Consider the following 25,380-nt stretch of genomic DNA (forward strand, 5'->3'; position numbering starts at 1 on the left):
TCTCGTGCCTTGAAACTCTCGCAACACTCAAGATTCCACTTTTTTAACCACTCGCTACGCTTGTCCTCATGTGCGATGTTACTAAACAGATTCAACAGTTCCATGTTAAAAGAATGAGAGAGTTGCCAGGATTGTAACATCAGAAGAGATTGTAACTCCTACCTACATTACCGACTATAAAGTATTTTGTATTTTGAAAATAGAAGATAGGTCCCAAAAACTATTTCAAATAAAATACAAAATAGTTTTCTTCAAAAGGTACTTAAATACAAAATAGGTATTTTGCATTTTAAATACAAGTATCTATTTCAAATAAGTCACATCCTCACATCTCTGCAGAAGACTCACTAACAAAACGCGACTGTTACGATCAGGACAGATATGGCCGCTAGGTGGCGACAACCCCACGCTCGGCTTATGGCTAGCCACCAAAATTGGTGTGAAACGGATGTACGAGGTAGCTACCTGTAGCAAAGCGACGAAATCGCGGATCCAAGCCTGCCTTCAAATCAAATCATTTATGTTTTAAACAGACCGACATTTCTTACTTTACTGCCTTATGCTATTCCAAATTGGTTTTTTCAAGTTAGTAAAGGGAACACAAAACGCTATCTACTTCAGCAATTACAAATGAAGGTTGAACATTTTGTAGAACTCTAACTTTATGCCATATTAATAATTTTGTTTATGATATTATGATATTTTGCAGCAATATTGACAATAGCGCCATCTCTGAGTGCTTTGTTTCACTAAACACTGAGGAGTTTTCAATTTAGTTTTCCTTATTTTCTTTCTAGATGGCGCACAAATAAGAAACTAGTATATAAATTTTATAAATAGCAAAATGCCCCAAATAGAGGGAATAGAGAGTTATAGTTATTGTCAAAGTAAATTATGTAGTCACAGTGAATTTGCCATCTTTTGACATAATTATGTTTAAAACATGTAGAATGCCAATTGACTTTGATCCTTATTCTTTCAAAGATATGTGTTAAATTTCATCATCCTCATCTCAGCCATAAGACGTCCACTGCTGAACATAGGCCTCCCCCTTGGACCTCTATTCGTACCGGTTGGAAGCGACCCGCATCCAGCGTCTTCCATTCAGCGCATTCAGCGTGTTAAATTTGTTAAATGTCAAAAACTGGTGCCATCTACTCGAGACTAGGCTAAAGGTATGGTTCCATTTTTTCGAGCGATGTCGCCATACCCAGGGCCGGCTTAAACTACGCATGGGACCCTGGGCAACTAAGAATTTGGGGCCCTCTTGGAAAGTACATCAAAGCAAACTATACAAGTTCTAAACTGAAAGTGTCGGACAACAAAGTGAAGACAACATGGAATATTATAAATAGGGAAGCTGGTAAATGTAAATCACGCGATTGTCAAGTCAACATTGTCTCGGATAAACAACTGACCATGTCAAACAACGATGTTGCCTCGGCATTCGAAGATTATTTTTCTAAAATAGCTATTAATACCACGAAATGTCTACATTCATCTTCGTCTCGAGCTCATTCCTTACTTTGTGCTAATGTTAAGAAATGTAATATTAACTTTGAGTTTAGTCTAGTAGATTCAGCAATTATTGTTAAAACATTCAAGTCACTCAATTTAAAGAAAACGGAAGACTTATGGGGAACATCTGTTAGAGTCATTAGTCATGTGTTGGACGTAATAGCGCCTTACTTAGCCGTAATTTATAATATTTCAATTTCACAAGGCGTCTTTCCAGATCTTATGAAATATAGCAAAGTCATACCTCTTTTTAAATCTGGTGATTCGAGTGATATGGCTAATTACCGTCCAATATCAATACTTCCTGTACTAAGTAAAGTTTTTGAAAAGTTAATGTTAAATGATCTACTGGGTCACTTCAACAGACATACTTTACTTACAAGCAATCAGTTTGGTTTCACAAAGGGCCGTTCCACGACCGATGCTGCTTCGGTACTTATTAAACATATTTATGATATTTGGGAAAATTCTTGTGATGCAATTGGCATATTTTGTGATCTTTCTAAAGCATTTGATTGTGTGGATCATGGAACGCTCATTTTGAAATTAGAACACTATGGTCTGTCAGTAAATGCCCTAAACTTTATGTCTTCTTACCTTAGCAACAGAACACAAACAGTTGTTGTAAACAAAACCCGGTCTAGCGGTACTGTAGTCCAATTAGGAGTGCCACAAGGTTCTATTTTGGGTCCATTCCTGTTTTTGGTTTATATAAATGATTTGCCATGTGTAGTAGAAAATCTTTGTGAAATTGTTCTTTTTGCTGATGACACATCATTACTTTTTAAGGTTGATCGTAAATCTACCGATTACAGTGTAATTAACAGCACACTCGTTAATGTACTAAACTGGTTTACTATGAACAATTTGCTTCTTAATGCTAAGAAAACTAAATGCATTCGATTTTCTTTGCCGAATGTTAAACCAGTCGATACTAAGATACTTTTGAATAATGAATGCTTAGATATGGTAGATAAAGCACTGTTTCTTGGTTTAACATTGGACAAAAATCTACAATGGAGTCCTCATATAAGAACACTAGCAAACAAATTAAGTTCGGCCGCTTACGCTGTGAGGAGAATTAGACAATTGACTAATGTTGAGACAGCTCGCCTTGTTTATTATAGTTATTTTCATAGTGTAATGTCATATGGTATTCTGGTTTGGGGCAAAGCAGCTGACATACAGACTATATTTGTCTTACAAAAGAGAGCCATTCGTTCTATATATAATTTAAGGGTGCGTGAATCATTAAGAGAACTTTTTAAAGAAATTAATATTTTAACTGTAGCTTCCCAATACATATATGATAGTATTATTTATGTTGTTAAGAATCTAGACTCCTTCACTAAGAATTCTGATGTCCATAACTATAATACTAGAAATAAAAATAAGCTTGCTATCAGAAAGTTTCGTGTTCGTAAAGTACAGAAGTCATTCGTTGGGCAATGCATTCATTTTTATAACAAGTTACCTGAGGATGCTTTAAGATTACCCTTTCCAGCTCTTAAGAATTACTTAAAAAAGTCATTGATGTTGAAGGCTTATTACAGAGTCGAGGACTACTTGACAGACAAACATGCATGGTCCAAACCAGAAACTGTAACAACGACAAGTAGCAATTAAAAATATTGTATTATGTGTAGAGTTAAAGGTGACTCAGCTCAGGTAAGAAAGCACATCAAATTGTATGAAAGCATCTCATAACAACCAGTCAGATTCATATAATATGTATTCTCATTTCTTTTATTGATTTTAATTTCTTTTCCTTTTGTAAGATTTGATATGTTTTCTGAAAGAGCTACGTATTTGTGATTTCATGTACATATATGTTTATTTTTTATATCAAATTCTATAAAGTTATGTACTCACTGAGTATAATTGCATGAATTCTATAGTAATTTAAATTGTATTTTTCTTAATTACTCGTAATGCATGTTAATTATAAGATGTAATAATGTTTTGAAAAGATGTGTCCCGCCGAGTTTGTTGCCGGTCCCAGATTGGGATACCCTCCTCCAATTGAGGGGGGATTTAAATCTTCTCGGGGCAGAGGTGTACGGTTGGAGCCGGTAAAGGTTTATTTGACGTTCATAAGCGCATTGTAATATGCCTACTTGAATAAACTATTTTTTATCTTATCTTTATCTTATCTTTAAGTAAAGACAGCGAATTAAACTAAATATTTTCTACTATGTTCTTCTATTTATTATGAGTAATCAAATTTACTGTTACTGTCTGTCCTTCGGGGCCCCATGAGGATAGGGGCCCTGGGCACGGGCCCCATGTGCCCTTATGGTAACGACGGTACTGGCCATCCCTTTAATTATGTAATGTGACATGCCAATAGACAGTCCAAAAAGGGTAAAAGAATAAAAATTTCACTTTAAAAACAAAATGCACTACTTAACAGAATATATTATCTAAAATTATAAACAAATTCTACTTCAATGATTCTCCTTTTGGTTTCAACCTGTTGTTCAATATTCTCTGTCTCTCTTCCTCTTTGGCCTTCTGTATGTTTTGGTATCTCTCTTTAGCGAAGTCCAATTCCGAACTAAGCTGAACTATCCGGGATGCGTAGTCTTGTTGTTTCTCCATGCGGAGCTTTTGTTTATGCTGAAAATTACAAAATGGAGGTAGTAAAGAGCAGTATCTGAGCTGTGTCACTCACTATAGTTCCTTTTTTAGCATTAGAAAGAACTCCACAGAAGCAAGCATGCAGTTTTTATCAGGCTCTTTAATTGTGTTAATTATAGAATTATCTAATGTAGCATGGTCAATACATATAATTTGTAATATGTAATAATCCTTTATTTCAGACAGTAGATTGCATTATTTTCTACAGTTCTTGCGTTTTTTTTTCTGTCTGTGTGCCATTTATTGGCAAAAGGCCTCCTCCAACCTTCTCCATTCCTCTCTATCCTTGGCAACTCTCGTCCATGTGGTTCCTGCTGTGGCTTTGATGTCGTCCACCCATCTTCTAAATGGTCTACCTCTTTTCCTTTTCTTATGGCCTGTGAACCAGTTCATTATCGATTTCGACCATTTTTCTTTGCCTCTAATTGTATGTCCTGACCATTTCCATTTTAACATTTTTATTGTTTTTGTGACATCTTTTGTTTTGGTGATCTTCTTTATGGATTTTATTCTTATTTTATCCGATAGTCTTTTCCCCAGCATACTTCTTTCCATGGAGTTTTGGCAAGTTTCTAGCTTTCTAATGTGTGTTTTAGTGAGAGCCCAGGTTTGGCAGCCGTAAGTAAGTATAGGAAGTATGCTGGTATCAAAGAGTTTCCGCTTGATAGTTACATTGATATCTTTATTTTTCATTATTCACACATATAATTTACTTCATATTATTACCGCTAAAAGTGCCGGATTTGGAACCACAAGCTTACTTCTGCGAAATTCTTTCTAATGCTAAAAAAAGCGAACTATAGGGTTGTTTACAATAGATAAATTAATAAGCCAAGTCTTTTCAGACTGCTTACAATCTCAAATATGCTTAGATCCACTCAGGGCCAGATTTCTACCTAGGGGCTCGGACCTAGGGGCTTAGGCAACCTAGCAATGGTATTGAAATGGAGAAGGGGCCTCCCTAAATTCTAATGTGCCATACCAAGTGTCTTAATACGGGCCTACGTCTCCTGATATATTGTAACAGTATAATAAAATAAGTGACCATCGTAATGAGGGCCTACCATTGCCTCTCTGTCGCACTTGTAAATTTGTACGTAAGTGTGATAGAGGCAACACGTGGTTCGCGATAGGTTCTCTATTTAAGTGCTAATTTGAATAAATTTACCAGCAAAGGTGTAGGACGTCCATCCAAGAAAGTATAATCCGGGCCATCGGTAAGTATGCCCTCGGCGTTGCGATTCACAGGCAGACCTTTGCTGACACGTAATAGCTTGATTTCAAGCGCAGGAGTGCAGCTAAAACTGCGATTCAACACTGAAATATTGAAAATATATCACTACATTTTCACCGAAAAACTAACTTCTTCCGAGATTGGAATATGATGAAAAGTCTATTGAATGTACTTACGTGCAATTGGAAGATGCAGTGAGGTCTTTTTCATTAAGATACTCATTTTAAAAGCTTGATTAATCGTACAATTATTATTTTTGTATTATAACCTATAATACAGCAATGTTATGGCATAATAACATTAGCACATTTGACATTTCTAGTGATGTCCTGCGAAACGGCTGAAGCGGTAAATGGAATTGAAATCAAATCGATTAGTAACTTTTTTTTTTACCGGTACTTCTACTTATAAGGTCAAGCAAATCTTGTCAGTAGAAAAAGGCGCGAAATTCAAATTTTCTATGAGACGATAACCCTTCGCGCCTACATTTTTCAAATTTGCCGCCTTTTTCTACTGACAAGATCTGCTTGACCAAGTAGTTTCTAAATTAGTCTTTGCACCTCCTAGTTTCTTTTTAACTTTAATAAGTTTTATTTTATAGATATTAAGACCTGTATAATTAAAAAGTAATTTTAAAAAGATTAATGGAAATTATTAATAAACTTAAAAAATTGATGGGCAGTGCCCTCAGAAGGTCGCATTACTACACTGAATAACAATGCTTATGCGTTGAGCAAAAACACTCCCCAGCCAGAGTTATGGTCACTATAAGGCCCCGTTCGCACGGCAGCTTTTTCAACGCGCGTTAAAAAAGCGTTTGAATGACGCAAATGGATAACCATGTATGTATTTACACGAAGGCGGTTTTTAAGCGCGGCGCTTTTTTATCGAGCACTGTTTGATTTTCGGCGTTGAGCGTTGGCGTCAAATTGAATAGAGCATACGGAACTCCGTGTATCTGTTCTCACAAGCGTTAAAAAAGCGCCGGCGCTGCTGTCAGTTGGCTGTCAAGTGTCAATTTTTGGTGTCAATCGTCAAGATTATTATTAGTTTCACCTTAAAAATGTCAACTTATGCTTACAAATTCCTGGAATATTCAAGCTATATTCAAATAATACGTTGTAATAGCAAATAAAGTATGGCTTTGCTGAGATGCGTACGTGGCAGTACGGCTCACAAGTGATTTTTAAGCGTTCATATGAACACAAATATTGGAAACGGTAAATAAGCGCCAACGTTGGGTTTTAACGCAACGCTTTTTAAGAGCCCTTATTCCTTAGAGCGTTCGCCGATTTTGCGAAATAACACTCGATAGATGGCGCTGGCGCTTGATACGCGAGCGCCGGCAAAGCTATGCGCGTTTCAACGCAGACGAGAATAATATTGATACTTTTCAATTTAATTTGCAAGTAAATTTATTTTTCTCCAATATGCTCGGAAATGTTCACCTTACTGTAGCAAAAATACTACGGGAAGTTCTTCGTTAATGTCAAACTCTAATTAAAAAACATCAAACTATTGCTGTCCTGTTCTAGCGGACGGGAAGTAAAAAAACACTACAGTAATAACTTATTACTGTAGTGTTTTTTACTTTTTAATAATAAAAAACGCAAACGGCCAATTATTATTGCCGCGAGCCGCTTCTACACGACCCGATCAGCTATCATTTCACGTGTATGATCGTGCGAATACTGCTTAATAAAATCAAAGATTATTTTTATATTTTTTTTAAATCTCATCCGTGTTCATAAAGCTTATATAGTTTGTCAAAGGACTTTCTCATTTCAAACATAGACAAAGAGAATCATACTATCTTTGTCTTACACTAATTCTAGCACCCAAAAGAAAAGGATGGGTATAGTTTTCCTGGTTCTTACTGACTGAAAAGTTGGTTTGACCAACTATATTGCACAATTATATTGAATGAACGAATACTTAATGGCAGAATAAGTTTGTAACATTAACTTTTAAAAATTAATTAAAGAGGGAAATTGTTTTTGACATTTTGGATGTGAAGGTTTGATTTGAGTGATGCTTGATGGTTAAATAATAATTATTTTAGCTTATTTCCTCGCATGTTTGGAGAAAAGCACTATATATGCCTCGGCAGGAATAGCAATTCGTGGATTCGTCTTCTTTGTCGGACTCCGCTTCGCGTCGTCCGACAAAATCGAAACTCATCCACGAATTGCCCTTTCCCGGCCTCTGCAATAATGTACTATTAACGTTATATTGGCACTCTTTTATAAGCATGATAGTAGTGAATAGAGCAGTGGTTCTTAACCTTTTCAGTCCGGTCACCCCTATGACTAACTAGGGAACCTGATTTTACCCCTCCTCCCAATGGTAATAAAAAATAAAACGTGTACGTTTGTTGTATTGTTATATTAGGTTAGCTTATTACCCCCGTAAAATACCAGTTTTACCCCCACGGGGGTAATTACCCCCAGGTTAAGAACCACTGGAATAGAGTGTATGTGTTGAGAAAATATATAACCAACGACGAATAAATAATAATGATTGTTTACCTATGTCATGGAATTATTGCGACAAGTTCATCCATGAAGTCAAGGAACTATTCAAGTCAGTTCACCAAGGAAGTTGAATAATTAAATGTTTGAAAGATAAGATTATACTAAATTATAGTATATATACATACGGTGTTGCTTATTTCGTCGAAATTGACATTTTCTATGTCTCACCCCCTTAAATTGTTCTCTTTCACTAAAAAACAAATGTGTATTTTTTTCAGAATTTTCAATTATGTTTTAGGGGTCGCTACCGAATTTTGAAAATTTGCACCCTCCATACAAGATTATTTTTTTTAGTCTTTTTTCTTGTTTTTTTTATATGAATCAACGGGTCAGGATCAGGGTGTATTAATGTGCAGTTTAACATAAAATAATACCACTATTTTTTTAAATTTTAGTATGCGTGTTTTAGGCGTTCTAAATATTCATTCAGCAGTGCGCACTCCTAAAATAGGAATAAAAATTAAAATATATTGACTATACCTAGTATTTAATTACATGTAAATAGCTTCCATATACTTTGACTCACTGTCTCACTAATTAAAAACTAAAAATTAAAAAAAAAATCATAATGTATGAAGGATTCAAATTTTCTAAATTCGGTAGCGACCCCTAAAACGAAATAAAAAATTCTAATTGTTTTTTAGTGAAAGAGAACAATTTAAGGGGGTGAGACATAGAAAATTTCAATTTCGACGAAATAAGCAACACCCTAATATATACCTGTATGCATATACAGGGTACCCAAATATAAGGGCATTCCCGTTGCCAGGGAGCTTTAGTGATATACTGAGCAACTTTTAGTATGGGACCTACACCGAAATCGCAAAAAAAAAATTACTGTTTCATAGATTTTGGCTAGTCCATTTTCTATGGGAGGGTACATTTTTTAGCAACCATTTTCTTGCTAGCAACGGAAAAGCACTTATTTTTTGGCCATCCTGTATAAAAACAATAAATTTGAGAGTACTAACAATGTAACAACTCTCTGAAGTTCGATTCTATGTCTAAAACAGAACAGAAGTAATAGCGGATGGTGCTGGGTGCTGGGCCTAACATACGGCGTTGCATGAACAAGAGATTTCCTTTGGCAGGATTGGTCCTTAGGATCCAAGGATGGATTCAAGAAGTGGAGCCACCCAGATTTTTGATGTAAATTTTTAGGGGGCGGAGGGGGGGGGGGGGCGGGGCTCACAACTTGATCTTGATATCTGTATCATTTAAGCCACTAGGCCAAGTTTGGTATCGTTTTCGTATAAATCGGGGGTGCCGAATTCATTGTCATCATCATCATCATCATCATCAGGTGTCATCATAATGACACCATTCCGAAGTAAAAACACATAAAATATGAAGAAAAAAAATACTTTTTTTAATTCCTCTTCACACTTAAACTGCTGAACCAATTTAGTTAAACCCACATTATAGACGGGTCTAACGCGGGTATGTGAGTTAATATGTGTTCAAAACGCGAAAGTTTAAAATATTCAATTTAGTTCATATTTGGTAGGTACAGAGATAGTTTGAGTCCCAGGGAATAACATAGCAAACTTTTAATCTCAAAAATTATCCCTTAAGGATGTGAAAAGGGAGGAAGCAAATGAAGCTTTATTTGTAAGTATATAAAATAAAATAATATTAATAATCTATCAACCGCATCTAGATCGATAGTGCTCGTCAAGGCAAATCTATTGAGCCCAAATACGATGGAGTTATGATGAGTAGATTCGGAGTTCTGGTGACCAACTCCTGACTCCATCATGAGAACCTGGGCTTCATCTAGATCGATGGTGCTTGTCGGGGCAAATCTATTGATCCCAAACACGATGGAGTTATGATGAGTAGATTAGGACTTCTGGCGACCAACTCCTAACTCCATCTCATTAATGGAGTCAGGAGTTGGTCACCAGATGGGGCTCGTGACTCTGGACATCATCTAGATAGATGGTGCTCGTCAGGGCAAATCTAATGAGCCCAAACACCATGGAGTTATAATGAGTAGATGAGGATTTCTGGTGACCAACTCCTGACTCCATCATGAGAACCTGGACTTCATCTAGATCAATGGTGCTCGTCGGGGCAAATCTATTGCGCCCAAACACGATGGACTTATGATGAGTAGATTAGGACTTCTGGTGACCATCTCATCATGGAGTCAGGAGTTGGTCACCAGAAGGGTCTCATGACCCTGGATCTCATCTAGATAGATGATGCTCGTCAGGGCAAATCTAATGAACCCAAACACGATGGAGTGATAATAAGTAGATTAGGAGTTCTGGTGACCAACTCCTGAGTCCATCATGAGAACCTAGACCTCATCTAGATCCGTGGTGTTCGTCAAGGCAAATCCATGGAGCCCAAACACGATGGAGTTAAGATGAGTAGATTAGGAGTTCGGTGGCCAATTCCTGACTCCATCAAGAGAACCTGGACATCATCCAGGTCGTCCGGGTATAATTAAAATGCAAACCCTAACCAGAATTCAAGTAACACTGAAAATCTATCACATAAGCGAGAGTCGGTTGTTAAAATTTAATATGGTGTGAAAAATGTACTCTCCCTTGGATCAAGATTTTCTAATCATAGTATACAACAGTTCTCGGAACTCGCTCAATGTTTACGAAGCAATGAGCGCCTGACGATCGAGCGCAGGTCCGTTCCCTAAGCGCGCTCGGCGGAGAATGAGCGCGCGGTGTCGCTGCAGCGTGATTTATAGGTCTTTAAAAAATATATATATTTACGGCAAGGTAGGTCCTATAGTTATGATTTTTTTTTATGAGTAAACATAAAGTTACAGTTTGTTAAAATATTTTTTTTGTGGCAAAATATAAGTCCAATTAGCGATAAAAAAATATAATGTAACCCTGTTTTCACCAAAAAAATTAAGAAAACTCGGAAGGTATTTTATCATGTTTTTTAAATGAAAGTTCGATTTTCAAGCATGTAAGCCCCTCGTACAACATATGATGAGTTGAATTGTAATCATTTATATACCAAATGATTCTTGTTTACTGCAAAATTGAGAGCCGAAACGACCCTTCTCACTGCAAATTTTGAAAAAGACTTCTAAGAAAACTCATTTATTTTAGGTTCAAAAAGAGAAAATGAAAATTAGAACGTTTGCAGCCCCTAGTTTAAGAAATGATTATTTAAGTACGTTATCAGTTTTTGAATAAATACTAATAGTTACGTCGTAATCTTGAATGAAAAAGGAAGCATTTTGCAAAATACGCTCGTCTGTAGGAGTAAGGACTCTTAAGCTGTCGTGCGAATGGGGCCTAAGTTCTTTTGTAGCGACGATGCGTGCTTGGTCCCCAGTGAAGCCTTTCTTATTTTTTCCCCAATACCAAAAGTCTGAGCTCGGGGTACCTAGTCGTTATCGTTAATAGAAAATTAATTAATTAATGTAATCGTGTAATTTCTAGACACGATTTCTTTAATCGATATAATTTTCCGCTCCAAATATTACAAATAAAGTTGGTCAAGCAGGTCATGTCAGTAGAAAAAGACGGCAAGTTTAAAAAACGTAGGCGCAAAGGGTTATCGTCCCGCAGAAAATTTGAATTACGTACCTTTTTCTACTGGCAAGATTTGCTTGACCAGCTATAGTTATTCGATTCTAATCGATTCGAGCATCACTAACCGTAGTGGGTACGTTCCGTTATACGCTGTTTTACTTACTGCCTGAAATAAAACGAAGAACTCATGCTAACACTTTATTGGTGGCTTTTGTTTCTGTCATAGAAGCCGGCCAATCACGTTCAAGTTATTTGACAGCTTTTAACTGTACGCCAATCAACTTCAGTAGAAAATGCTAGTAGGTTCAAGTAGGTTGGTACGTCTCATGTACGTCTTGTCTTGAAAAGCAGTGAAACATCAGTGAAATCATAATCATACGTCATAAAACGCGAGATCGAGTCAGTATCAGTATTATTTTATCAAGGCCGTGGTGAATAATCGTTCTTCACAGTGATATTGTTTTATTCCTGCTTTTCCAAGTAAACAAATAACTGTGTATACGTGTTTTAGTGTTTGAGGAGTGCGTATAAGGTGAGTTCATTAAAATGGCGTAATACCCAAAACTAAAATGTAGTGTTTTGAAAACAGATCGATCAAAGAGTGCGCCGCTAAGTCTAGCATATTCTACAGCTTTCTTCACTTTCTCCACTCGATTTAAAAGTCGAACTACGTTCCTTTGAGATGATTTGAAGCATACATAAGTATAGAGGGTTTTTACCTGACGAATAAAAATATTTTCCGAATTGTTTGTATTCTATGTGTTTCGTGTATTGCATCATGTTAAAATATAGATTTTTTCGGAAGTTAACTCCCACGACAAGGCTCTAAAGGCAAGGTTTGTTCTTAACCTTCATATTGTTTTTTTTTTGTTAAAATTCTACTTATTATTTTCTATCCTGGATTTGCTAGAAAAACAGTAGCTTCATAATCATGTAGATTGGAATATCATTCTTATTGTTTTCCAGTAGACTTTTTAAATTATAATCTGTGAGTTTTTTTTCTTTTCTAGAACCTTGATATCAAAGACAAATATTGACATTATCTCCTCCCAAGTAGGTATCAGGTATCTTATCTATGCAACAATGTTTATTTACAGAAAACCGGAGACTTGTGTAAGTGCTCCAAAACGGATTCCGACAAGCTAAACCCCAACCAACAGCCAAATTACAACACCATGTGTATGTATACCTTTATTTTTACTTTTTTTATAATCTCTCTTCTTTTTTTTCTGCAGCCAGTAGTGGGAAATGTGGCAGAATCCAGGAGTTTATCCGGGAGGTCTTTATTCAAATATTATAAATGTTACACTATGTTGTCTATGCCAGTGTTTGATAAAAGACTGAAGTGTGGTGCATAGAGTTAGACCAAGAAAATTATGCAGGGAATTTGATAGACCATGCAGTGCAAGTGTTATTTATACGTCATAATTTCATAGAAGTTTGACATTTAGAATAACACCTGCACAGCATGCTCTATCAAAATCTCTGTAGACTTTTCTTGGTCTAACTCTACAGCTTTTTAATTTTCTTTTTCTAATTAGATGTATAATTATTTATGCTTTTTAATATTACTATGGTGTTTGATTAGAAAAAATCTTTTATCATGCACTGGATAATTTTAAATGTACACCTGGCACTATTTTGTCTATGGCATGCTAATCTGTGATGTCAAATCCTGTGTAAATGCATAAAAACTGTTTTAGTAGAAAACTACTTAAAGTAACTATATACTGAAAATCCTCATGATGAGACATGAGTCATACAAATTACATGAGACAACATTTGCACAAGGTTGGTTAAAACTAACATAAGACCACTTTCACTCTGCACATTCTAGGCACACTTTATTATACACACTAAGGGTCTGTTGCACCAAACTGTTCGTATCGTTAAAGAGTTCGCAAATTTTTTATGTATGGAAAGTTTCATAGTAAGCGCTGGGGCGCGCCGGCTGACGGTGATCAGTCTGTCAAATGTGGTTGGTGAAACTGGCCCTAAAGTCATTTTCATTTTAGGAATAGTATCATTAAAAAAAAAAACTGTCAACCGGGGTGAACACTTAAATATTAGTCCGGTTTCCTTCACCGAAAAGCACCAAGCTGGGGTTTGGACCCGGGACCTCCAGTTTGAAAGCCACACGCTCTTACCACTAGGCCACCAGTGCTTGCTTCTTCATTTCCAAAATTCCACATATAATTACACATTCCACATGACATTAAAGCTCTCCAAAGGGCCTCTATGTGTTGCCCACGCAAGCCTATCAAAAGACCGGGATTTATAGGCCAATGAAATCCAAAAAACCGGGCAAGTGCGAGTCGGACTCGCGCACGAAGGGTTCCGTACCATAATGCAAAAAAAAAAACAAAAAAAAGCAAAAAAAAGCGGTCACCCATCCAAGTACTGACCACTCCCGACGTTGCTTAACTTTGGTCAAAAACCACGTTTGTTGTATGGGAGCCCCATTTAAACCTTTATTTTATTCTGTTTTTAGTATTTGTTGTTATAGCGGCAACAGAAATACATCATCTGTGAAAATTTCAACTGTCTAGCTCTCACGGTTCGTGAGATACAGCCTGGTGACAGACAGACGGACGGACGGACGGACAGCGAAGTCTTAGTAATAGGGTCCCGTTTTACCCTTTGGGTACGGAACCCTAAAAAAGATTCATTAAAAAAATGCTAGCTGATAATACAGCCAGTTTATAGTGAAATTTGCGGTAAAATCTAACATCCTAATAATTAAATGCATAATTGAATTTCCTTAGCCTACCTCTCCCCATATACCTCTTAAAAATCTGAAATAGTTTTGATTAACAAACATAAACATAATTCAAGTCAATAGGAAATTAGCCTTAGTAACTTAATGCTTATGGTTTAAATTCAGTTATTTCTCGCTTATCATTACAGAGAATTATGAAATTAGACACTAAAGGTGCTTTTGCATATCTGCCCACAAACAGCTTGACCAAACGCATTTACTTTATTACCACAGTTGATTTTAAACCTTATTTTCCACAGTTAGGGTTCAAAATTAATTGTCAACGAAATGTATACATTCACAGTTCGCGCTTGAAAATGTATCCTTATGTCTTACATTTTAGGGTTGAAAATGAGTTGTGTCTGTAATGATTTTATTATGGAGTGTATGATTCACGCTCTTCAAACAGGAATTCCCTCGTTAAATTTAAATGACTAGAAGCTGTAACATAATAGGTACCTAACTCCCTGTCACAATATAGCCCCCCCCCCATTGCTTAATAAAAAACCGGTTAAATTATGGCGTCATACATAACTATAACCACCTAATTTATGAATAAGTAATTAACTATGTACTTACATACCTATATACGTGTATTAGGAAGCCGATTGATCTATTAAAAATGCATCTTAATGATATTTTCTATTTATAACGAAAACTTGTCAAGTTAAGAGGTCTCGTTTTTACTAGTTAGTAAATTCAATAAAAAAACCTGTTTTGACTACGTTCACGTGCCATAACATCATATCCATAATGGGTAGGCTTTTGTCATTTACGAAAATAATAAACCTAAATAAATACGTACGTACAGTCAGCAGAAGTTGCTAAAGCGGGCGAGGTGTTCGAAATTACCTTGGCACGCTCTTATTCTCTTGACAATTAAGTCGCGTCAAGATCTTTTTGAACACCTCGCCCGCTTAGCAACGTCTGCTGCTGACCTGTACCTACCTACATATCAATATAACATAAAATTTGCCGGTTTGTTAATCATTTCCGTGAAATAATTTAACGAACCAGTCTGGTAAGGTTAACGCGTAATGTGTTAAACAAGATTAATTTTTTTCTTGTTTATGTAATAAACAATTATCAAATTCTTAACCATTAAAGAACAGATAACGTTCTCAGAGTAGATGGTCAGATACTTCAGTAAGTAGGTATCTAAGTTATTTACTGTGAAACATTAAACTTATGAATTATGATATCATTTCATTGAATTTCTTCAGGCAATCTAAACAATGGTAATGAATTCTTCTAATACACCATGCATAAAAGCCGTAGTAGCTATTGAATATACCGATGAGTTGTGTACATAATATGTAATACTTTTTAGGGTTCCGTACCCAAAGCGTAAAAACAGGATCCTGTTATTGAGACTCCACTGTCCGTCTGTCTGTCTAGCGTCTAATGTTAGGGGCTATTCATAAATTACGTCATTTCAATTTGGGGGGGGGGGGGGGGTCTGGGCATCGGATGGTGGTAGCATGACGTAGGAGGAAACGGGTTCATTCGGAGCATAATTTTTGGATGATTTTAGGGGGAGGGTGGGTCGAAAATGGTAAAAAATCGATAACGTAATTTATGGACAGCCCCTTAGTTGGATATTGTCTTCAATCCATCAAGTCTGTTTACCTATAACTATGTCACAGTTGGTTTACAAAATTAGGAAATAGGTACTCCTTATTTGAATTTGAACTTTATTTCCATACGCCTTTAGTCTACTTTTCATATTTTAATGTAGTACTGGATATGACGTTTTTGAAGTAACGTGTTTAAAGATGACACAATTCAATTATATCGTAATTATCGCATATGACGTTCGATAAGACCACTTTTTATGGCTCCTCTACACGATGGGCCAGCGCCGGCCACTCCAAGGGACGCAGCCATACGGTAGAATAAGATGGCAATGTCACTTGCTCCCTCTAACGCATGAATGCGTCCCTTGGAGTGGCCGGCGTTTGTCCATCGTGTAGAGGAGCCATTAGAGCTCCGGACAAAACTGTACGCGCAGCTCTTATGGGATCACTTCCATCTTGAAAATTGGTTAAATGTGTTTTTTTTTAACTGTGCTCTGCAGCATTCTCTAAGAATTTAGCTGTTGATGTCTTTGCTGTGTGTGGGAGGACTTCATTTAGACCGCTGTAAAACCTTTAGCTCCATTTCCGTCTCTTGTTTATCATTGCTTGACCAAAAACAAGAGCTGACATACCCGATATTCGAATTTCGATGTTATGTAGCTTAAAGTATCAACGTAACGCAAAACCTAAACTCAGATGTTGCTGCTGCCGTTAAATATGCAAGAGCGATAGAGACGCAGATATCAAAATTTCGATATTCACGGTAGGTACTCGAAGCCATTGTAATAGCAAACATGGTCCGATAATTGCTACGGCAATTTCAACTTTACCACACGCAGGACGACCTTGTGAAATTAGCAATTGTTTTGTGTTAAAATGTCAAAGCTATTCCAAAACCAACTTTTGGTAATTGTGATTAGGTTCAGTTTGGGTCTGAATAGATTTTCAGATGCGGTTAGACTTGTCGTATAAATCAGTAATCAAAATTCAGTTTTAAGGCATTGTAATTAGGTTCAGTTTAGATTTTCATAGATTTTCAGAGGAGGCTAGACGTGTATTGTATACTATCCTCAAACCAAACTGTCGACCGGGGTAGTGAAACTTCTCTTTCACACTTACACGGTCGTAGCAAGAGTGAAAGAGATAGTAATATGACCCCGGTCGTCAGTTTGAGGATAGTATACTATGAACAGGTATTCGAAATTCGACTTTAGATCATTGTAATTAGGTTTAGTTTGCGTCTGAATAGTTTTTCAGAGATGGTTGGATGTGTGTTGCGACAGTCAGTTGTGGTGGAATATTATTGGTGTAATGTCGACGGCGAATAGTGAGATATTTGTTATTTTTAGTAAATAAGGGGAAGGATATGGAAATTAGTGAGTTTATGACGGCAAAATTATACCTACAGGAAGTTTAATTTAGGACTGAGAATAATGTATTGTATATATCATTTGATATTTGCCAGTCGCTTTCCGGTGAAGGAAAATATCGTGAGGAAACCGGACTAATACCAATAAGGCCTAGTTTCCCCTCTCGGTTGGAAGGTCAGATGGCAGTCGCTTTCTTAAAAAACTAGTGCTTAAATCAAATCATGGGATTAGTTGTCAAGCGGACCCCAGGCTCCCATTAGTCGTGGCAAAATGCCGGGATATTGCGAGGAAGAAGACTAAATGTATTGTATATCCATCCAAGTGTGTATAAGTGTGAATTACTGTGAATCATTGCAATCTCAGACTTATGTTTATGTTCTTTGTTATTCATTTTACGAGTATGTTGGGGATTTATTACAATTTCCAAATGTTTTTTTTTTTATAAAATTGATCATTCTCCAGAGAAAAAAAAATCGTTCCTTTATGATTGAAGATTATGGTCGTCTCTAGACTTGGTTATACGTATATTCATCATCATCATCATAATTTAAGAGCATGGCTCTTGTCGGTGGAGTATGCGCCAGTTTTCGCGGTCCTCGGCCAGGTTCTTTAGGTCGTCTAGATTCAAGATACTACTACTACTACTAGGGTACTAAGTACTATTACTAGGGTACTAAGTACTATTACTAGGGTACTAAGTACTATTACTAGGGTACTAAGTACTATTACTAGGGTACTAAGTACTATTACTAGGGTACTAAGTACTATTACTAGGGTACTAAGTAGTACTGAAGATCTGTTGTCGTTGAAATGACTATAAGCATTGTATATTGTTTTATCTATACATAACAGTTCCCACGAGGCATATGTGTTACAAGGTACGAGTGCCATTCATTCTAATAGGATTAACATACTTAAGGGTCGGTTGATTGTACTACTCAACGAAACATATTTGTATCTATGAAAAAACGGAGACAGTATATGGATGGTGTTAAGCAAAAATGTGTCAACCCATATTAATTTTTCAATAAAATTTCTACTTTAAGCGTCAGTTTTTTTGTGTTGACATCTTATTGCAAAATTAATGTGGGTTGACACATTTTTGCTAAACACCATCCATATCAGTGTACGCGTTTAGCGCAGTAGCTCCTATTTTACTAAAGGGGCCCACTGATTAACAGTCCGGCCGCCGGACGGTATCGGCAGAACAAAATTTTGACAGTTCCGAACAACTGACAGACCGATACCGTCCGGCGGACTGTTAATCAGTGAGCCCCTTCAAGAAAATTGTATTTGAATTAGAACAAGCGAACATTTTATCAGTTTAACGAATACCTACATATTATATTGAAATTTATATAATACAAATAGTAAAGGACCTAATATACGACCCTGCGGTACGCCACGCATATATTGAACGTAACGAAATATGTAGAGTGGCAGTGCAAGTGTTATTTTAAACGTCAATGGTTATGAAACTATGACGTATAGGTAGATAAATGATACTTGCACTGCGTGGACTATCAAAACCGCTGCAGACTTTTCTTGGTCTAACTCTATGTCTCATTAACATCTATGTTTTAATTGTGATGCACACTACACACGTAACTGACTAGTGTGAACCTTATGTCTTAGCAATAAGGGTCACACGCACCCGCTACCGAAAAACCGCTCCCATACAATGTCAATTTCAGAATGGCGTTTTAAAATAAGAGCTCGGCCACGACATTGCTCGACTGGCCGCGGCAACCATAGGTTGGAGCGAGACGCCGCGATCGAACCTTTCGTTCCCACCTATGGTTGCCGCCGTCGCCAGTCGCGCAAGGTCGTGGCCGAGCCGTAACCGCTATTAGCTATATTAGCAAGGCTTCGAGTTTTCGATCGAAACACAATTCTTTTCTGCATTGTGTTACTTCAATCGATAACCCGACTTGTAGGTAAATAGCAGTTATTATGTGTCTATAAAGCGTGTTAGACGGTTTCTATATAAAGTTATTTTAAAATACAAAGGTTGTTTATCAAATAAATAAAGAAATAAACTAAATAAGTATAAAATAAATTGCCTAATACTGAAGCCCGTCCCAGTTTTGATTGGATTTGATTTGTTCACAGTGTTAGTATGTAGTTGCTTTAACAGATCCACATTTTAACTATCTACGTCAAACGGTCTCTAAGACCGCATTTAACCGACTTTCAAGACCGAACTGATCCCATAAGAGCTCCGTGTAGAAAGTTTTTTTACGGAGCATTAAAAATACAGTGTAATTTAGTGAAATGTGATAATAATGTGGGTGACTCAGGTGTCGCCATCTGCGTTAACAGGCAAGTTTACACTGTTATGTTGATAAAACTGAGAAACATTTCTAATTATTTTTATTAAATATTATTCTTGTTACTGATTAAAATGCGATGTCGGGCACTGAACGGCTTGGCCACTTTTTATTTCTATTGCTGGTGACTACCTATTTGTACCTATTTGACGTCTGTTTCAGTTTATAGTTCCTTAATAAGATATGTCCACTAAGTTAATTTTATTATTTCCAAGATGGATTGAGCATCGGATATGTCGGTGTCTAATGAAGCGTCACTTTTGACACTGACATATCCGATCCATATCGTATCTAGAGCTAATTTTTGACGTACATATTAAAGTTCGAATCAGGCCATCTGCCGATATATTTAATTGAACTTGACTTATCCTAACGTGGATTATATTTATTTATAAGGTAGATACAAATATTAAAAATAAAAATAAACGAACTTATCTATAAAATAAAACTAAAAACTAATACTAAATAAAATAAAATAAAATTAAAATAAAATATAAACGTATTTGATCGCTTAAAACATTTGTGTAAGCTTTTATGTTGTTGAAGCTCTTCTAAAGAACGATGTTATCTTCTACATATACTTAGTGGCTATTGCAATAATCATATGTATATCAAATAAATAACAATTATGTTATGTGTCATGTGTAATATAGCTCTTTTTCACGAGATTTCCAAAATATCGTCTAAAATCTCCCGGCACTGCATAAAAGATCAATGCTCTTAAATCGCAAACAGTACCTACTAACAGAAACTGACCATAGATAGACTTTATCTCGTTGCAATAAGGTATATGGATTGTCAGTTAACGGTATCAAAGATGGTGTATGTTTACAGCAAGTCTTGATGCTTTGCCAAATAATCTCAATCGATGTGCATGGAAAAAAATGTGGTTGTTGCTTAAAATATTCTGCCGCTAGAGGCAGCACTAGCACAAATTGTAAACAAAACCATTGAATAAATAGTACTAGGTACAGAAGACTCACTCTCTAACAAAACGCGTCTGTTACGATCAGCACAGATATGGCCGCTAGGTGGCGACAGCGCCACGCCCGGCTTATGGCAAACCGCAAAATTGGGGTCGAACGGATGTACTTTTAGCTACCTGTAGCAAAGCGACGAAATCGCGTTGTGAGCCACGCCTGACAAAACTGTATTTGTTTTGTAAACTGTGTAAGGTGTGCAATAAAGAGTATTGTAACTTATATATACTAATGCCTTCAACAGTTTCTTGACAAGTTTTCACAGATTATTTATTACGAATAAACTGACCCGCGCGCACAGTGGCATTGACCGACGGCATCATAGGCGAGACAGCAACCGCAGCAACACAATTATGCGTGTGCGATAGAGATAGTAACAGGCGGGTCAATGAACGAAATTCTCCGTGCTCAACGTCCATATTTTATCATCAATTGCACTGCATGTCAATTAAGGCCGAGCCACACCGGCTTGCGTGTGCGTGACGTGCGCGTGTGCGTGCGCTAAAATGTTGGTGCCGCACACGCACACGTGACGCAAGCGGTGTGCCATCTCTCATAAGGATCTGTATACTACAACGCCGCTCGCGCACGTGCACGTCACGCACACGCAGTCGGTGTGCACAGGCCTTTAATGTCCATGGCGATAAAAATTTAAATACGGGTGCATTACACCAACTTGCACCCTGCTTTAAGGGTGTCCGTTAGCTGGTGCGGGTTAACGAAAAATGAGCAACGAAAACGGCTCGGCCACGATATTGAGCGACTTGCGACGGCGGCAGCGACAACCATAGGTGGGAACGAAAGGTCCGACCGGTGTGTCTTGCTGAAACCTATAGTTGTCCCTGCCGCCGTCGCAAGTCGCTGAATGTCGTGGCCGAGCGGTAACTGACGCGGACGCGAGCGACGGATTTTACCTACAATGGCCCCCGCTTGCGTGCGCTTGCTCCGCGCACCCGCGCCACCTAGCGGACGCCCTAAATCCGTTTCGTGACTATGTTACTAGAGATGCCACGATTATTCGGCAACTATTCGGTATTCGGCCTTTCTGCCACATTGCCGAATATTCGTTATTCGGTTGTTGAATGTTGCCTACCATTCGGCCAAATACCGAATATCTGTTGCACCTACCTAAAAAGAATAATTATACAAAAAAATGACCAAAAACTAGGTATATTTAATACTTTTTGAGTATTCGATTGACTCTAACTGCATTAATTAATGTTCAACATAAAAATATATCTTAGCAAATGTTGTGCTTTGTTGGCGAACAGTTTTCATAATAAATTGTGACTCAAAATGTTCGCATGTCATGCCGAATATTCGGTATTCGGCCGGGAGAGGGACCGAATATTCGGTATATGGCCAAATACATTATTCGAGGCATCTCTAAGTATATGTTACATGTACAATCAGCAGCAAAAGTTGATAACCACCTAACTTCTGCTGCTGACTGAATAACTAATAGTCATTAGTTAATTACAATTCTTTAAATCCACAGACCAGAACCAGGGTGGATACCCGCAAGGTGGCTACCCGCAAGGAGGCTACCCGCAAGGAGGCTACCCGCAAGGTGGCTATCCCCCTCCAGGTGGCTATCCGCCGCAAGCTGGCTATCCAGCGCAAGGTGGCTATCCCCCGCAGCCTGGCTATGCACCTCAGCCGGGCTATGGCGCTCCGGGGTATGCTGGTGAAGTAAGTTAATAATTTTATTTATTTCTTAAGACGAAACAGGAACCGAGTTTTAAAATTTTAGGTAAATATACCCGTCTCGCTAACGGAATTGGCTCCTAAAACTAGTGCGATAAGGACAAGACGAAATTATCTCAAAAATCGAGGTTTCGTACTCGACTGTTTCCTCCTCCAAAACTTAACCAATCCTAACCAAACTTGGAAATCTAAATGATTATGAAATTATCTGTGTCGGACCGTTTTGCTTTTTTGGCTTATTGATATCAGTTTTGAATACTACGCCTCTCATTGCGGCATAGTCAATTAGGCCATTGTGGCCATTTTTGAAGGGCTCTAGCGCCTTAATAAACAAAAATAAGTATCAAAACAAGCAAAACGGTCCCACACAGATATTGACAATATTAATCTGTGTTGAAAAAATCATTGCTCTAGCATCATAACCCACGGAGGAAACAGTCGAGTACGTTTATATGGAGAAATGACCACTCCTGATGTTGGCTCTTAAAACTAAATAAATTAAGTCTGTCGCCAGACGGTTCGGTCCAACCGACCCTATATGTTATGACAGATAATATATCTAGTAGGTTATGAATTAAAAATGATTGATAGTTTATTGACAAATTATAATAAAAGTTAATCATTAAAATTCTACTTCGAGATTCAATCGTACAACAAATTGGTTAAAGAGGAAGTAGAAATGGAACGAAGTGTATTGTTTTCCTGTTAAATACCAAATTATGGCTTAAAGATGGAATATAATGGCATTTTCAGGACAAGGTCTTGTTTTACATGTAAGTCATGTTTTAATAAATATTACATTATAAATTGCAGGTTATGCTTTTTAAAAGAATTCACGTATAAATCGTCAAGACAATAAAGGAACGAATGTCAAAATATTATTATTAAATAAACGCGATTTCGGAATCTTACGGGTTTAGATGTCTCCAAAATATATAGATCTGATTCTTCTGTGATAAATCGTATTTGTGTTAAAATCCATATTATCGACTCTAGTAACATTGAGCTTCGTCATATTGAGATCATGGTATTGGAGCATTCCACGGGCTGTCCCGTACAAACGCATTGTATTTCCTGTGTTGCGACTTTTTTCTCGGCATTTAAAACAGGCGATTATTTTTCTGTGCATATTTTTGACCATTTATTTGTCATAGAAAAGGAAACTCTTATACCTTTAAATCTTCAGAAACTTCGCGTTTGTATGGGACAACGGTAGACAATTTCATGGAATGCTCCTATTGCGGTTAAATGACTCGTATTACTAATGTAAGGTCAATTTAAGTAGCCTTACCACTAATGAAACCAATTTTAATGAATGAGATGTCAATCGATTCTTTTTTACACAATGTGATGTAATAAGCTATGTTTTAACTAACTACCAAAATAAGGAGGATTAGAAAACCGGTGGCTTAAATACTTTTCCCACAATTCTGACTAAGATTTCCGGTATCGATCCGAAACCGGGAATTCCCGGGACTTTTCGTTACCGAGTTATTTGAGTCAAAATTCTTTTCGTTGTACTGTTTCTGACCACTCTGTCACGCTTCTATTTTTGTCTATTATCAAAAAATAAAAATATTTGATTGCAAATGCATGTCTTTCTAGCTGTAAATTATATTATAATTCTCTTGATAAAATTAAAAACTAAATTTCACCCGATACAAAACAAAAAAGCTCCACTCCGTCACATTTTTTGGGGACAGAACAAAACAGCGAAAAAAATTTTGACTCATTTATAGTTTTGCTATTAGTTCAGATAAATGAATAAATCATTATTCGTCTGCTTTTTGTTTTACGGGTATCCTTTTAAATATCACATTAAGAACTGATGACCCGGGATGTCCATTTGTCAGTACCGGTACTGGCTTTTTGATTGGCTTGAATTTTCCCGGGAAATCCCGGTACTTTAAGTATTATCCGCAGTAGCATACCCTATTTTTGACATAGGTCCATTGTTAACCTTTTGGACGCCCATGATCGATATATCCACACCGCAGGGCCAACGCCAAAGACGGATTAATCGGTCACAGACCGTAGAGCAACGTAGACCTACGTGCATATGCATAAAGTTCAATTTCAGTTTTGGGAGCATTCCACGGGCTGTCCCGTACAAACGCATTGTATTTCCTGTGTTGCGACTTTTTTCTCGGCATTTAAAGCAGGCGATTATTTTTCTGTGCATATTTTTGACCATTTGTCATAGAAAAGGAAACTCTTACACCTTTAAATCTTCAGAAACTTCGCGTTTGTACGGGACAACGGTAGACAATTTCATGGAATGCTCCTTTGACACTTCGGTGACGTGACGTCCGAGTGACACCTCTACGGCTACCACCAGTTTTGACATTGACAGATACGCTCGCGTCTACGTAAATTACTTTCTATACATCTCGCTTGCACTAATATGCGAGTACGAGCGAGATGCATAGAAAGTAAGTTACTTAGGCGCGAGCGTATCTGTCAATGTCAAAACTGGTGGTAGTGGTTCTTTTGTGTTTGACACGGCGTCGAAAAGGTTAATGTGTCATTCATAGGCCTTTCAGTCTATTGCAGACTATACAAACAGTGTCAGGCAGGGCGAGAACGTTTTTCATGACTGTAAAAGCTCTTCTCAAAATCCCGCGCCCAGTTTAAGGCAGCAGTCACAAATTTATATAGAAACAAATAGGTAACTTCTTCCTTCCTATTACATTAGTCTAAGTACATACATAGTATAGTATATTATACATAGGTACAGTCTCACTTAACATTTGAAATATTGTGAACCGCATTGTAGGATGTCGGGCCGCCGATGACGAAAAATACGCGAAAAGTTTAATATGTACAGTTTATTTTTACACAGTATTTACACACCACATAAAGTACAAAGAATATATACAAAACTAGAGGCAATTTACACATTTAAATACAAAAGATGTGCAAACACAAAACCATTAGTTGCTTACCATCGCATAGAGAAACTCACAGTGAAAAAATATTTACAAAAACAAAAGACGCGCGCTGGCTGCGGCATTCTTACCGGCCAGCACGCGCGCAGCACGGAGGTTGGTATAGGTCCGTCGCCTACACGCATGTTAGTTAAGTATTAGGATTAGGTAAGTGGTATAAATATACATATGTTCTCTGTGAGATACGTTTATGGAAGCATCTGTATTTAAGGCCATTTATGTTACTTTAAGTTTTATGTTCATCCCATGTATGTTTTTCTGTGTTATCT

The 25,380-nt window shown here is 37.2% G+C and overlaps 2 protein-coding genes across 2 annotated transcripts in view; one reads left to right on the forward strand and one right to left on the reverse strand.

The window, feature by feature from the left end:
- Positions 1–3,898: 3,898 nt before the first annotated feature.
- Positions 3,899–5,708, reverse strand: LOC134668768 (large ribosomal subunit protein mL52). Its single transcript, XM_063526226.1, has 3 exons — positions 5,569–5,708; positions 5,327–5,475; positions 3,899–4,137 (listed from the first exon to the last, which is right to left on the reverse strand). Exons 1-3 carry the CDS (start codon positions 5,612–5,614, stop codon positions 3,961–3,963), a joined length of 372 nt encoding a protein of 123 aa, XP_063382296.1. The 5' UTR covers positions 5,615–5,708; the 3' UTR covers positions 3,899–3,960.
- A 6,096-nt stretch (positions 5,709–11,804) lies between these two features.
- LOC134668781 (protein lifeguard 1-like) overlaps positions 11,805–25,380 on the forward strand; it is a 33,071-nt gene continuing 19,495 nt past the window's right edge. Inside the window, exons 1-4 of the mRNA XM_063526239.1 lie at positions 11,805–11,973; positions 12,539–12,554; positions 12,677–12,720; positions 21,955–22,148. Coding sequence (XP_063382309.1) covers positions 12,690–12,720; positions 21,955–22,148 — 225 coding nt within the window. The 5' untranslated portion in view covers positions 11,805–11,973; positions 12,539–12,554; positions 12,677–12,689. The remainder of the gene's footprint in view (positions 11,974–12,538; positions 12,555–12,676; positions 12,721–21,954; positions 22,149–25,380) is intronic.

This window comes from Cydia fagiglandana, chromosome 11, assembly GCF_963556715.1.
Source record: "Cydia fagiglandana chromosome 11, ilCydFagi1.1, whole genome shotgun sequence".
NCBI classification, from domain to species: Eukaryota; Metazoa; Arthropoda; class Insecta; order Lepidoptera; family Tortricidae; genus Cydia; species Cydia fagiglandana.